The 15,091-nt window shown below is 35.8% G+C and overlaps 1 protein-coding gene across 7 annotated transcripts in view; it reads right to left on the minus strand.

The window, feature by feature from the left end:
* Nucleotides 1-15,091, minus strand: part of CHN1 (chimerin 1) — a 194,641-nt gene that overhangs the window by 98,840 nt on the left and 80,710 nt on the right. The window contains exon 1 of one of the 7 annotated variants that reach the window (XM_041722804.1): nucleotides 703-793. The exons of the other annotated variants lie outside the window; for them this stretch is intronic. Within the exon in view, the coding sequence (XP_041578738.1) occupies nucleotides 703-746 (44 nt within the window). The 5' untranslated portion in view covers nucleotides 747-793. Of the gene's footprint in view, nucleotides 1-702; nucleotides 794-15,091 lie in introns of those variants that run through there. 7 annotated transcript variants of the gene reach the window in all.

Raw genomic sequence — 15,091 nt, forward strand, 5'->3', positions numbered from 1 at the left:
TTGAAATAAATACCTTAATCACTTTGTATACTTATTGAATTATTATTCAATAAGAATTATTATTATTTTGTACTTGTAATCTGCATTCATTCTGTATTTTGGCAGGATGGAAGCATATTGTTGAACAACTGTCAGGATAAATGATGGAAGATCAATATTGTCTTAGGATCCTAACAAAATTATCTTTATAGAAAGAAATCTATGTGTGGTGGGGTAAGAGTGTGTATATGAGAGATATACATGTATCTATATCTGAATTTTTTTCCAGACATTTCTAAGATACATTACTTTGATTGGTAGGAGAATAAAAAAAAATTAAAACACTCCAAAGTTCAGCTCCATAGAATAAAAAATATTCCTCCTCTCCCATACTATCCAGTGGCTATCTAGAGATGTTATGTACTTCTATTTTGGAAAGAAAAAAACCCACATAACTTGATAAAAAACACACACACACACACACAAAAATAACTACAGTGGAACTGAAAGCTTACTAGACAAGATAGCTTGGGCAACCTAGAGAGAACAGGCTCCTCTGAACTGATGACAAACTATTCTCTTCTGAGACTTTCAATAAAAGGAGATATGTGGCGGAAAGGGCAGGGGGGAGGGGCAGAAGGAAAGGAAATCCAGCTTTTACTATTTCTCAAAATGAACAACCTGCCTCTAAATAAGATACAATCTGACAAAAACTCATCTTACCCGTCTGCATCAGAGACAGATGGTCTTTCAACATCTTCCACCATAATAGGCCCTTTTGCCCGTCAGGTGTGAACCTAGCTCCCTAAACTGCAGATCGCATTTCTCAGCTTCTTTTGCCTTGCTTTTAGGAGCAGCCAATGAGAATTAACTGGAAGTGGTATGAATCTTAACCACTTCTGCTTTATCAGCTGGAATGTGGATATGAAGTCTGGTGTCACCATGAGATAAACTTGGAAGCCACATACAGGAAAGCAACAGGAGGATAGAACTAGTCTGGATCTCTTACCTTGTTAAAAAAGGCCACACTAGCCTCAAAAGATTTCTTAAATGCAGGAGAAAAATTAGAATATAGAATACATTCTATTTTTGAATAAGGAAGTGTAACTTCTTATTCAGTTACTTATACTCAAACCTGATCCCAATTCTCATTCCTCACTGTACAGATAGTCTACGTTTATTTCTGTTATTTGGTGATCCTCTCATTTGAGGTCCTGTTTTCCAGAGCATACTTTTTTTTTTTTAAGATTTTATTTATTTATTCATGAGAGACACAGAGAGAGAGTGTGTGAGAGGGGCAGAGACACAGGCAGAGGGAGAAGCAGGCTCCAGTCCCATGTGGGACTCAATCCCAGGACCCCAGGATCACACCCTGGGCTGAAGGCAGCGCTAAACCGCTGGGCCACCTGGGCTGCCCCTCCAGAGCATACATTTTTTAAAAAAAATTCATTCTATGAACTCATACTATGAAGAGCTAAAATAACATGCAAACAGCAAGTCCTTAAAATATTTTCCACTACCTGGATACTACCACCCCAAATTATGCTTTCGTTTATCTGTTATAATAATATGGTAAAAATCAACAGTATGATAATTTATTTTGCTGGGGATTGAACTTACTTATTCAATTCCCAAAAAAATTCCAGAGAAGTCACAGGTTTAAGCTTCTTGGCTTGCCAGTGGGAGAGGCTCCTTTGCCTCATAGGCTCCCCTACTGTGGTTGCCACCTTTCTCTTTCCTTCTAAATGTGCATTTTAAGCTGGTAGGATCTTTTGGCAGGGAGGGCTTGAACTCATAACCTTGAGATCAAGACCTGAGCTGAGATCAAGGGTCAGGTGCTTAACCAACTGTGCCACCCTGGTGCCCTGGATCTTTCTGAATGAAAAAGTGTTATAGGAGGCCAACATTAGAAAAAAATTGGTAACTAAAAAGGTAGACCCACAGGAGAGAAAAGACATGGTACATACAAATTAGACAAATTTGAGTCATGGTATGAATAAGTTTTCAGATCACTGATAATTGGTTTTAAAATCACTGATAAGGGGCAGCCCTGGCGGCTCAGCGGTTTAGCGCCACCTTCAGCCCAGGGCGCGTGATCCTGGGGTCCTGGGATTGAGTTCCACATGGGGCTCCCTGCATGGAGCCTGCTTTTCCCTCTGCTTCTCCCTCTCTGCCTCACTCTCTGTCTCTCATGAATAAATAAATAAAATAAAATAAAATAAAATAAATAAAATAAAATAACTGATAAATAGAAATTATATTTGAACAACAAAAGCAAAGTGAAAGTAAAAGTATTAACATCCCATAAATATCTTCTAGTGGCCATGACCCAATGTATGTATCAACTACAGAATGCATAAGGAGGTCAAAAATTTGCCAAATGTAATAGACACAGAGAATAGTCTACACAGGGTCCAGCAATATAGCTCACTGGCCAAATCCAGGCAACTATCTGTTTTCGTATGGCTAATTAAATGATTACATTTTAAGGGGCTATATGACTACCTACATAACAAAATACTCTCACTGGCCTGCAAAGCCCTTAATATTTACTGCTGGATCTTTTACAGAAAAAAGATTACTAATACTTGGTCTACGTGACTGATTACATCTCCCTAAGATTTAAGGAAAGGAAAAAAAAATTCAATTTTGAAAAGCTTATGAAGGTCCACAGTACTACTGTCAGTATGATGTTAAGAATAACCTCCACAGGGCACCCCCGGTGGCGCAGCGGTTTAGTGCCGCCTGCAGCCCGGGGTCTGATCGTGGAGACCCAGGATCGAGTCCTGCGTCGGGCTCCCTGCATGGAGCCCGCTTCTCCCTCTGCCTGTGTCTCTGCCTCTCAGTCTGTCTCTCTCTCTCTCTCTCTCTGAATAAATAAATTTAAAAAAATACTTATTAAAAAAAAAAAAAGAATAACCCCCACAGGGGCGCCTGGGTGGCTTAGTTAAGCATCCAACATGATATTTCAGCTCAGGTCATGATATCAAGGGTTGTGGGATAGAGTCCCGCATTGGGGCTCCATGCTCGGTGGGGAGTCTGCTGGAGTTTCTCTCACCCTCTCCCATTCTCCTCACTTGCATGCTTTCTTTCTCAGGTAAATAATAAATAAGTCTTGAAAAAAAAAATAATCTCCACAGTTGGTAAAGAAAGGACTCCTTAGAATTTGAACCACTGATTAGCAATTAGCAAATAAATTTACTTAGAATTATGTCTTTTATGGTATTCTGTGACATATTAATAAGTGCTATTTGTGGTAAAACATTAGGAAAATACTTACAGAAAGTTGAAACAATTATTGTTTTGTAGGTGTATATGTGTGTTCATTTTGCTTTACTGTAAGACTTCTCAGAGCCTTAAAAATATCTCCTAGACAGGGAAATAGCATACACCAGTTCCCAAATTTATCTTACCTTACTTCTCTGACATCTATTAATATCTTGAAGAAAGTACAGATGGAATACAGTTTAGGAAATATTTACCTCATATGATGCCAAAATAAATTAGTGGGAGATTAAAAAGTTAAATGTGTAAGATACATCATAAAACCCAGAAAAGAGAACCTAAAATTTAGCTCTGAAATCTCTTATGGAGTTAGTATTCTCTCGGCTAAGGGAAAATGGAGACAGTCATTAAGAAAAAGATTCACTGATTTTATGAACGTGAAAAATTAAAATATTTTTTAGGTCAAAACCAACAAAACTAGAGAAAACATGCTCAGTAAATATAATAAATGGATGCGCACATAATACATTAAGGAATTTATAGGACAATGGACATGATCAGGTCGCTAAGAAGAAATATAATCAGCTTCTGTGCCTACGCTAGTGATTCCTCCTCTGGCTGTTTTTCCTACTGAAGCCAACAAAAATTTCAAACTTCGGTCACATGACAGCCTGGCTTAAAACGTGGCCCAGTTGCCCATGGCTCTTAGGATGAAGAGCAAACTCCTTTAACATGGCGGACAGGAAGCCTCACGCCTTCACTCTCCAGCTTCCTGTGCGCCCCTCAGGCACAGAGCCACCACACAGGACGCTCCTCTGTCCAGTCATTCTCTCCCCACCCTCCCATTCTTTTATCTTAGTTCACTTGCACGCAGCCTTTAGTTCTCATGTCCGACCTCACCTTCTCAGAAGAGCCTTCTTCGACTCTAATTCTGTGGTCTTAGATCAGATTCTCCTTAAAATAGTCTTAGCACCTTACACTTTCCCTCCATAGGGCTCACTTCCAGTTTTAACTGTACGTGTTGGGACAACTGCGTTAAATTTGAACCGTCTCACTACCTGGTAAACCCCACAAGGCCAGGGATCTTGACTGTCTTGTTCATCCTTGTATCCCCAGCACCCAGGAAAATATCTTCAGGTCAACATTTAAAAAACAACAACAACAAAGGAACAATAAAAAATACTTCAAAAAAAGATAAAAATACTATTTATTTTTGGGACAGTGAGACTATAGGTAATATTTTTCTTGTCTTACTTTTCTGCGTTTTACATATTTTCTATAGTGCACATTAACAAAAAAAAGGTTTATGATGGACTCACATTTAAATAAGTATAGTAAGTGAAAATCAGGGTTTTAAAAAATTGAAGGAGGTGAAACTTGACCTTATGAAGAATTAATTCAAATAGAAAACACATTTTATTGACAAGGAAAATGTTCCTGATGTACAGCTAACTGAAAAAATATACCATAAAATAGTATACCTGATTGAAACCATTTTATGGTTATGTAAGCCATATAACCATCCTATGATGGTTCTATGATTTATGAAACCCTAGCAAGTGCTAGAATTTCATAAACTACAACCTTTAATTGTGATTATCTCTGGGTAGTGAAATTAAAAGTTTATTTTTTGTTTTTCTATGTTTTTAAATGTTTTCTGTATACATAATAGGAAAAAAGTCATCTCTTTAAACAGCTGCTTCTACATTTACAATATGGTTCAATTTGCAGCCCATTTTTAGGAATATATCTACTTTTTTCAAGTAGGGAATGCCTTATGCTATCTACTTCTTACTGTGTCGTATCAATTATTTTCTATAGTTTGTTTTATTAAAGCATACTTGACCTGAAAGTATTTCATATAAACTGAATCATTATACCAATATTTTTTAAAAGCTCATGGCACTAATAACATGGTTAAGTGATTACATGTTTAAGTAAATTATGCTAGCCTTTTTTTTTTTAAGATTTATTTTTATTTATTTATGATAGAGAGAGAGAGAGAGAGGCAAAGACACAGGCAGAGAGGGAGAAGCAGGCTCCATGCCGGGAGCCCGATGTGGGACTCGATCCCGGGACTCCAGGATCACGCCCTGGGCCAAAGGCAGGCACGAAACCGCTGAGCCCCCCAGGGATCCCCTATGCTAGCCTTTTTATCAATTATCAATTTTCTGATATTGCAAGGCTTCTAGATTCTATTGTTGTCATGTGAGTTACCACCTACCCTTACATCCAGACAACTTCCCCAAAAGTGATCATAATCTTAACTAAGAGAAGCAGAAAAACATTTTTGAAAAATTATTCTGTAGAACATTATTTTCCACTTATTCCAAATAGCACAAGGTTTGCAGGAAATGAAACGAAACCATGGTAACCAACTAAACCTATCATGAGCTATCAGATCAAAAGAACTCATAGTACATTACACGTCAACGCCTACCAGCAGCATAATCTTTCTCCAGTTCTTTTTGATTCTTCTTCCTATACATGAAAAAAGCTTTCAACCAATTTTTATCTTTTAAAAATATGAAAACCCCTTATCAGTATGTACTGTAATTCTCTGACTTTACCCAGGAACTCTAGCTGATTTTACCTTTAAGAGTCAACCCAATGCTCTGAGATTCAATTAAGAATTACTGTTTTTTTTCCAATCATTAGCAAATTACATTTTTTACTTCAATGATTTTTTTATCATTTTTTAAATACAGTAACAATAGTTCCTTCACACTAAATCTTCAGCACTATACATATAAAAACACATTCTCACAGGAATTTCTTCCTTAATAGAAGCTTACCAGCTTTCCAAACTCAAAGCCACAAAAAATTAAATCACAACTGCACCTGATACAGAAGAGCCCCATTTTGTCATCCTCCATTCCATCACCAATCATCAAACACCATCATAGGAACTGAAGCTAAATTCACAGAATCTAGCTCAACATTCTTAAACTACCAACCATCAAAACTAACAAACAAGGTATTGATGGCTTTTGTTAGGCATTGGCTATTTATTACTTAACTATTTTGCCAGACAGACAAGAGGGCAAGTCTCTGTAAAGACTAGAGATGGGGACACCTGGGTGGCTCAGCAGTTGAGCGCCTCCCTTCGGCCCAGGGCATGATCCTAGAATTCCAGGATCAAGTCCCACACTGGGCTCCTTGCATGGAGCCTGCCTATGTCTCTGCCTCTCTCTCTTGTGTCTCTCATGAATAAATGAATAAAATCTTAAAAAAAAAAAAAAAAGACTAGAGATGACCTTTACTGCTATGGTTAGTCACTAAGAGTGATCACTTAAAATATTTTATTTTACATAAAAATATATGCATATGTAACATACCATAAAATATAATGTATACATGCCATAAAAATATGCCTATTTTATGCATGACGAATTTCTGGAAGGACACCTAATTGAGAATGACATCATTTCTAAGGAGTGGAACTAGAAGTATGTGGTGTGAAAGTAAGGTAATTTGGCATTATATAAACTCTTTTTTTTTTTTATAAACTTTTATTTGAAAAAAATATATAACCACATCCATGTGTTGGTTTCATAATTGTAATAGATGTAAATTACATAAATGCAAATATGCTATTATTTTTATAGATGACTACTGCTGTTTTTCTTTATCCAAGCTCACTAAGCTTGGATAAAATTATTTTTATAAGCACAAATGACCACCAAATGATTTGATAATGAAATTTTAGCTTAAATAATTAAACTTTATATATATTTGATTTTGCTTTTCTCTTTGTGCGTAGAGGGAACATGTGATGGTGAAAAGTTAGCCCTTGAGGATTAGTGTAAGTAATCTTATCCCAAAATGCCTGAAACAGGGTTGATAGGCTTTATAAAAATGATAATGTGTTAAAGGAAACATCTTTATTTAAAAAATCATTAATTTAAAAGCTAAGAGTTTACTTTCGTGCCAAATCCCCTGTCAACTTATAAAAAGTGCTGCATGGTTAATCATTACTTTGGATGTTGTTTTTAACGTTATATCTTCTATTTCTTAGCTTTTTGTTTTTTAGCAAGTTAAGCCTTGTTTTCCTTATCTGTAAAATGCAGAAAATACAGTTATTACCACATGGGCTTATTTTGTAGATAAAACCGGGTTCTCCAACCTGTATGCCCTGAATGGAGGCTGCAGGTTAAAAGATATCAAAAATGTTAGAGACTGGGAAGGTATGATGCAGCTGAAGTCCTTGGGCTGGTTACATCAGCCCACATTAACGTAAATATGGTACTTTTACCTTAGCGTGCCATACAGAACATCACAATTTTCAATGGGTGCCAAAATACGAAAAAGTATCAGAAAATACTGAAAGATAATGCACATAAAGTATTTACCATAGTGCCTGCCTGACTCAGGAAATATTCAGTAAATGTTAACTCTTATATTTATAAAACCGTTCAGTCCATCAATAAGACACTTATACATGCCAAGTCATTCATAGGAAAGGAGGCATGTTAGCAACACATTCTGGGGCAGTATCTGGTTACCAAGGAACAGATCTTAAATTGAGAACCAGGTAGGTTTTCTTCTGTACCTTAAAGTAGATACATAAGTCAGATTCCAGTTTCCCTTTACAAAGCAGATGATCAGAGTCAGTTACCTCTCTCATATCAAAGTTCCTGTCAACAAGCCCCAAAATATACTTGAAATTCAACTCCACCCTCAATGAAATAAATGCTCAGGGGAATTTGCCTTATGTTGTGCCTCAAGAACACAAAGACCAAAAATATCTTGAAATAGCTTTTTTGATTTCTCTACCTTCTGTTTTAAATCCACTGCAATGTATGCATAACTTTTGAGATGAAACTGAAGCTTAAATAGACAGTATACTAGTGAATAAAAACCATATTGAGCATAAAAAAAAACATGACAAATGAAGTACCATTCCAGAGTAAGGTGCACATCAAAACCACAATGCAGTACCACCTTCCACCCATGAGGATGCCATATCTGCTGTTTAAGTCAAAGACATCCTAACAAGTGTTGGCAAGGAATGAAGAAATTGGAACCCTCATATATCACAGGTGGGATTATAAAATTCTAAAATCATTTTGGAGAAAAATTTAGCAGTTCCTCAAAATGTTAAACATAGAGCCACAATATGATCTAGCAATTTCACTCCTAGGTATCGACTCAAGAGAAATGAAAACGTATGTCTACACAAAAACTTGTACACAACATTATTCATACTCACATATTTATAGCAATGTTATTCATAATAGCCCCAAAGTGGAAACAACTCAAATGTTCATCAACTGATGAGTGGAGAAACAAAATGTAGTCTATATCCATACATCGGAATATTATTCAAATGTTATACATTAATAAAAAAAGAATACTATAGTGATATATGTGACAACACAGATGAACCCTGAAAACATGCTAAGGAAAAGAAGTCAGTCACAAAAACCCCACATATTATATGTGATTCCATTTATATGAAATGTCCAGGATATATAAATCTATAGAGACAAAAGTAGGCCAATGGTGAGAAGTGACTGCAAATGGGTATGGAGTTTCTTTTTAAAGAAATGGGTATGAATTAAATGTTCTAAAATTGATTACATAATTTTGTGAATGCATCAAAACCCATTGAATTGTACACTTTAAATGGGTGAATTCCTATGTTAATTACAATTTTAAAAACTTTTCTTTAAAGAGTAAGATACAATAACATGGGAAAGCCAAGACTTGTGAATAAAGTTAAAGCGGGGGGAGTTGCAATTTTGTAATATATGGAAGCTAAGTGGTTGATATAGGTAGAAGTTTCAGAATACTCTTTGGACAGGAGGTAAATCTTTTTTCAGGCCAGGAAAAAAAAAATTTAAAAACCCAGAAAATGGGAATAAAACAAATCAGTCAATTAGCCCTTAACTTTTTTTTCTCTAATATTTTAGCAAAAGTCTTTTAGGTTCATTTATCAAAAAGGCGTGTGAAAAAGAGGAAAAAAAAGTGGGGAGGGTATCTATCTGAACTCACCAAATAAAAGAAACCTGGTAGATTTTTTTTCTTGTTCACTCCACCCCAGCTGCCAGCAATTAATTCTAATTTGTTGACTGAAAATGAGAAATATATCACAGGCTCTTCATACTCAACCTACATATTTAAAATTTCCTCTCCCTGTAGACAGATCACTTGAAAAGCCATTAATCAGAGTGCTTGGTGAACATGAAGTCCAGAACAACAGAATGTGAGTAAATCAAATTGTTTAATGGAAAATCTCTCAAAGTATGCTCCACAGAGGGATTTCATGAATAGGGTCTCAGAATCAATTGAGTTTGGGAAATGCAGTAGAGTCTTTAAACAATACTCACAGACTCTGACAACCAAAGTTGGAAAAAACTGATTATATTTAATAGTGGGACACTCACGTGGTTCCTCAAATTCACCTCTATACTAGAGATAGTGCTACCAAATGTTGGCCAAGATTCCCCTGTTCCATAGACCCTGGACTCTAGAACACTGTCTTCTGTGACTTCCGTTCTATTGCTCCCAACACTGACCAATTCTTCTCCTAATCAACTATTAAAATAAATTGATACGTTGCATTTAGAATTAAATCTTCAGAGATTTGGGAGTTATTATCTTCCATTTTTTATTACCTTCCATTTTGACCCAAGGTTGCAAGTAGCATCTTTGATTCTTCCCAAAATAAAAATCACACTATTGTATTTTTTGTGTGTGACTATAAAAATGATAGTCACATTTTTGTGACTATCACAAAAATGCATTGTAAAGAAATATCAGGCAACTCAGATTCTTTTAGACTTCTCTCTACATATATATATACACACACCAAACAGATACATAATTTTACCTAAGTAGCATAATACCATACACTGTCCTATATAATGAATTTTATTTTTCAGACTGTCATAGACCAATACATATTTCAAAATTTATTGAATAAGAAATAAGATATACATATTTTTTAATTAAAAAATTTATTTAAGTAATCTCTATACCCAACATGGGGCTCAAACTCATGACCCCAAGATCAAGAGCTGCATGCTCTTTGAATTAAGTCAGCCAGGTGCCCCAATAAAATATATAATAAATATGTTCAAACATATTAACAATATGCTTTCTCAGTTTTTAAATTCTCGTTTGTTCTTCATTATCTAAAATTTTCCAAAAACTCTTATCTTAGTGGTCAGCTCAAAACTAACAGGAAAGTGCCAAACAATGTGGGTATAAAGCATTCTCTGGAATATCCAGATACAGAATTTAGGGATTATCAAGACTCTTGCACATACGTCATCTTGCTCTTCTTCCAATTTAGAGAAGCTAAAATGAGTCAGACTCAAAAGAAATGTCTTTGGTGTTGCCAAATCTGTAGCTAACATTTCTCCTCAACAGGAGCCCTTCAAAATCCATTAAGATATCTAGAAACCCTTTTAAACATTATTTTTCTGTAGCCAAATTAATTACCTAAATAATGCTGGTAAAACTTAGCTCCCACTATCCTTTCCACTAATTATTCTTACTGCTTTCCCACAATGATCCTTCCAAATTACAAACATAACCATCACCTTCTATTAAAAGTCTTCAGTGACTCCCATTTTCTACAGATAAAATCCAAATTCTTAAGGATGAAATACCAGGCTTCCCTGGCACACTTACTGCTAAAACTTCCTGCACCCCCAAACCCCAGCAGCCTGCCATACACCAAATGTTCCATGCTGTTCTATATATTCCCTTCTTGGCTGTTTCTTACCTAAATGCTTGTTTTTCATCACATCCTATTCTTCTACCTGGCAAACCTCTAGTCTACCTTTAAGAGCCAAACCTGGCAAACCTCTAGTCTACCTTTAAACGTCGTCTTTCTTGACCCATGTAGATAATACCAACAGGATACAGAAGCTCAATAAATGCTACTATTTTTGATGAGGCAGTTGACTGAGGGATTATTTTAATTACCCAATTTAACAGTGAAAACCAAGCTCCTGTCTCCAAACAAAAGGCCTTGTCACATTTATGACACACCAGGAATATTTTAAGGTATATATTAGTCAACGTACAATGGGTTTCACTGTGCTAAAATTATTAACATAATCAGGTTTCCCAATCACCTTTAAAATACTGACTTAGGGAGCCTGGGTGGCTCAGTGGTTTAGCACTGCCTTCAGCCTGGGTTGTGATCCTGGAGACCCAGGATAGAGTCCCACATCGGGGTCCCACCATAGAGCCTGCTTCTTCCTCTGCCTGTGTCTCTACCTCTCTCTCGCTCTGTGTCTCTCATGAATACATAAATTAAAAAATCTTTTAAAAAATACTGAATTATTTTAAAGTCAGTTTGGAAAATATTTTAAATCAAGTTTTGAAAAACATTATAGGCAAAAGAACATCAAAACCCAGAATTTACAAAACTCTGGTGTCTCACCTCATGTAAAACTTTCTTTGGAGCTAATACCAGATTTTCTTACTATTTACCAAAGCTAAAAATTGGATATACCACTTTAATAAGAGATTGATCAGGACTAAAAGATTTGAAGAATTATGGCAGAGATGGATCCTCACTGTAGAACAAGGAAACTACTTTGATGACTACCCATGATGTTATTTATAGTATGTAACTGCTATCCATCTTCTCTCCTCATTCAACCTACTTCCTTCCTTCCTTCTTCCTTCCTTCCTTTCTTTCTTTTCTTTCTTCCTTTCCTTTCTTCTTTCTTTCTTTCTTTCTTTCTTTCTCTCTTTCTTTCTTCTTTCTTCCTTCCTTCCTTTCTTCTTTCTTTCCTTCTTTCTTTCTTTCTCTCTCTTTCTTTCTTTCTCTCTTTCTTCTTTCTTCCTTCCTTCCTTTCCTCTTTCTTTCTTTCTTTCTTTCTTTCTTTCTTTCTTTCTTTCTTTCTTTCTCTCTCTCTCTCTCTCTCTCTCTCTCTCTTTCTTTCTTTCTTTCTTTTCTTTCTTCCAAAAGAAACTGAGCCCATCTCCCAGCTCTAGAAGCATGTGCCGGTTAGGCAAGCATCAGCACATGCATTTCCCTGCAGATTTTTCAACTGGCTCAGGGGTGGGAAAAGGAGTCCTGAGAAGGCCTGGTCAATTTGAAGGGAAGGATGCCTACTGCATGAGAAGGGAGGGGTTCTGCTGTACTCTGTGGCTAGGCATAAACAAGGAAGCATACAACTCTGATCGCCCCTGGCAGCCACTTTTTGACTATAAGAAAAGCCAGGGTTAGACTGGAGCTGATGCTGTGAGTGGCCATGAATAGAAATAAGATAACAAGTCCTTGATAACATCAATAGAGTACTGATCATCCACGTTATTGCATTTCCGGATTTCTCATTATGTGAGGTATTTCCTTAAGTAATTTATTGTTTGAGGCAATAGAGTTTGCTTATTTTGAATGTCAGATAATCAGATAATACTTGGACCTGAGCAAGTCTCAATTGATAGAGAATTTGATTCTTAAAATGGTGCTAATTACAGATTTTTAAAAGTTCTCTTTTGCAAACTAATGGGATTATAATCCCCACTCTACATATAGTAAACTAAAGCTCAGAGAGGTAAATATATATAATAAGGTCAGGGAACTAGAACTCATTTTTGTCAGGCTCTAAGTTACTACAACTATTTTCAAAGTTCCAACAGTGAGAGCAGTAATTGCAATTATATTTTGTGACAGATGTTTTAAAATCTCAATTTCTTATTTCCTCTGACCTTCTTCTCTTCCAACCTGTATGTTAATCAGAAGTTTTCCTGTTTAGGTCATTAAATGTTCTTCCAAGGGTACCTAGGTGGTGCAGTCAGTTAAGCATCCGACTCTTGGTTTCAGCTAGGATCCTGATCTCAGATCAAGCCCAGTGTGGCCCTCCATACTCAGCAAGGAATCTGCTTGGGATTCTCCCTCTGCCCCTCCCCCTGCTTGCTCATGCAGGCGTGTGCGCTTGCGCTCACTCTCTCTCTCTCAAATCAATCAAACTTTTATTTATTTTTATTTTTTTCAATCTTTTAAAAAATGTTTCTTCTTCCAGCTTTCTTTTCTAGTTTTAGTAAAATACATACTTAAGATTACATTTTTCTTGCCAGTAAAAATGAATAAATTTAGCAGATCAGGCCACTGAGAAAAAGGGATATTTGTATATCCAAGAGAACCAATGTTATGAAAGAGTATAATAAATCAAAGTAATGCATAACTTTAGTCCTGATATCATAGTAAATGTGCAACATTGATATAAAGAGGCATTTTAATATTTCCAAGAAAATTCTTGGATGAAATCCAAGCAAGTTAGCCCTACGTTAAATGAATGGCTTAGGAAGAATAACAGTGAGATCCTAGAGGCAAGCTATGTGATTCACCCATTAGCACACTTAAGCTAAGGCAGGAAAGGTAAACAGCTATTGAGGATCACAATGTTATTTATAAATTTATTGAGATAGTAAAGGCCTTTTTGCATTCACATTAATTCCATAAAAATATGAAAATCTTAGGTAAATATAGTGAAAAAGCCAGTTGTGAATGTGTTGTCATTAGATCTACATACAGAAATTGTTTAGACCTTATCAGGTATAGGAGTGGCAAGAGAAAATAGATACCGAATATTTAAAAGATCATTTCATATGATCACTTATATTAGCTCTTCACTGATCTTTACATCTTCTTATTTCACTATTTCCAAGAATTCATGGTGCACTGTTTGTTTAACTCTATCAGTTATTTGCAGTAAACAACAGTTTTGATAGGTCACTGTTTAAGAAAATACAGGAAAAGATGGAGAATTTAATCAGAGAATTAGAATTTTAAAAAAATGAAAACTTGCACCTAAGTAACACAAAATATGAAATATTCTTAACATTTAACAAAAAGGACAATACAAAACATGCACTAATCCTATCTCTCTTCACTTGTCATTCTGTATGTATAACACTGAACCTAATTTTTTCTTCTAGTGAGAAAAATTATATAATGACATTTAAATATTTTTAAAGAATTAGTTCTAAACTATGAAAATCATAAAAAAAATGTTTTCAAAACCAAATTCCTTAAATTATCTTAGGTTTTTTATTTGATATTTGCAATATATCCAACTGTAACTAATCCAAATGTTGTCAAAATCAATACACAGAAAATCCCAAAGTCACTGAAATACTTCATGCTTTGTGACATATAATCCAGTGCTTGGGCTAGCACTCTGTCTTCAACTACACATTCCAACCATGTGAATGCCTGTCTATATGCTTCCATTGTATAAAAAACTTTCACTGATCAACAATCATTTTTCTTGAACCAAGTGGTCTACATGAGCAAAGGCAGAAAAGCCAGAAAAACATGACCTGAAATTCAGGCTGAGATCTGGTACAGGAGAAGACGCTGCACAAGAGAAAAGTAAGACATTACATACAGACAACCTCCCAAGCTGTACAACGAGAATCTCTTTTCTGATTACAGAAAATTGGTACCATGACAGCACACATACAATACATACCCCCCTACATAAACCCTCACATTATATATAAAGATCATCATTGAAGGATTAGGCCCCACAAGTACTGGGGAGATGCCAATGATAGAGGGAGGTATGATCTTTGAAACCTTGTGCCCCACTCAACACCACAACTTTGCTGATCACTGCATCTGATTTTAAGATTGGTCATTAATGATACTGTGTAAGATACATTTGAGGGTACAAGGCTGGGTAGAGTGAGATTTCCAAGCAATTACTGAACTAGTCTTGAAATCAAAAAGAAGGGTAAAATTGAGAAATCCTGAAAAAATAAAAGGCTGTTGGGTTTGGCTGTGTGATATGAGCAAGAAGACAAAGTCCTCTTAACCGTGAGATAATATAGGCACAGTACCATGGGCTTTCCATTCTATGAGAAAGTATGGAATATAAAGAGAAGAAAAGGTGCGCTCCCAAATACAAAAGGA

This window comes from Vulpes lagopus, chromosome 11, assembly GCF_018345385.1.
Source record: "Vulpes lagopus strain Blue_001 chromosome 11, ASM1834538v1, whole genome shotgun sequence".
Lineage (NCBI taxonomy): Eukaryota > Metazoa > Chordata > Mammalia > Carnivora > Canidae > Vulpes > Vulpes lagopus.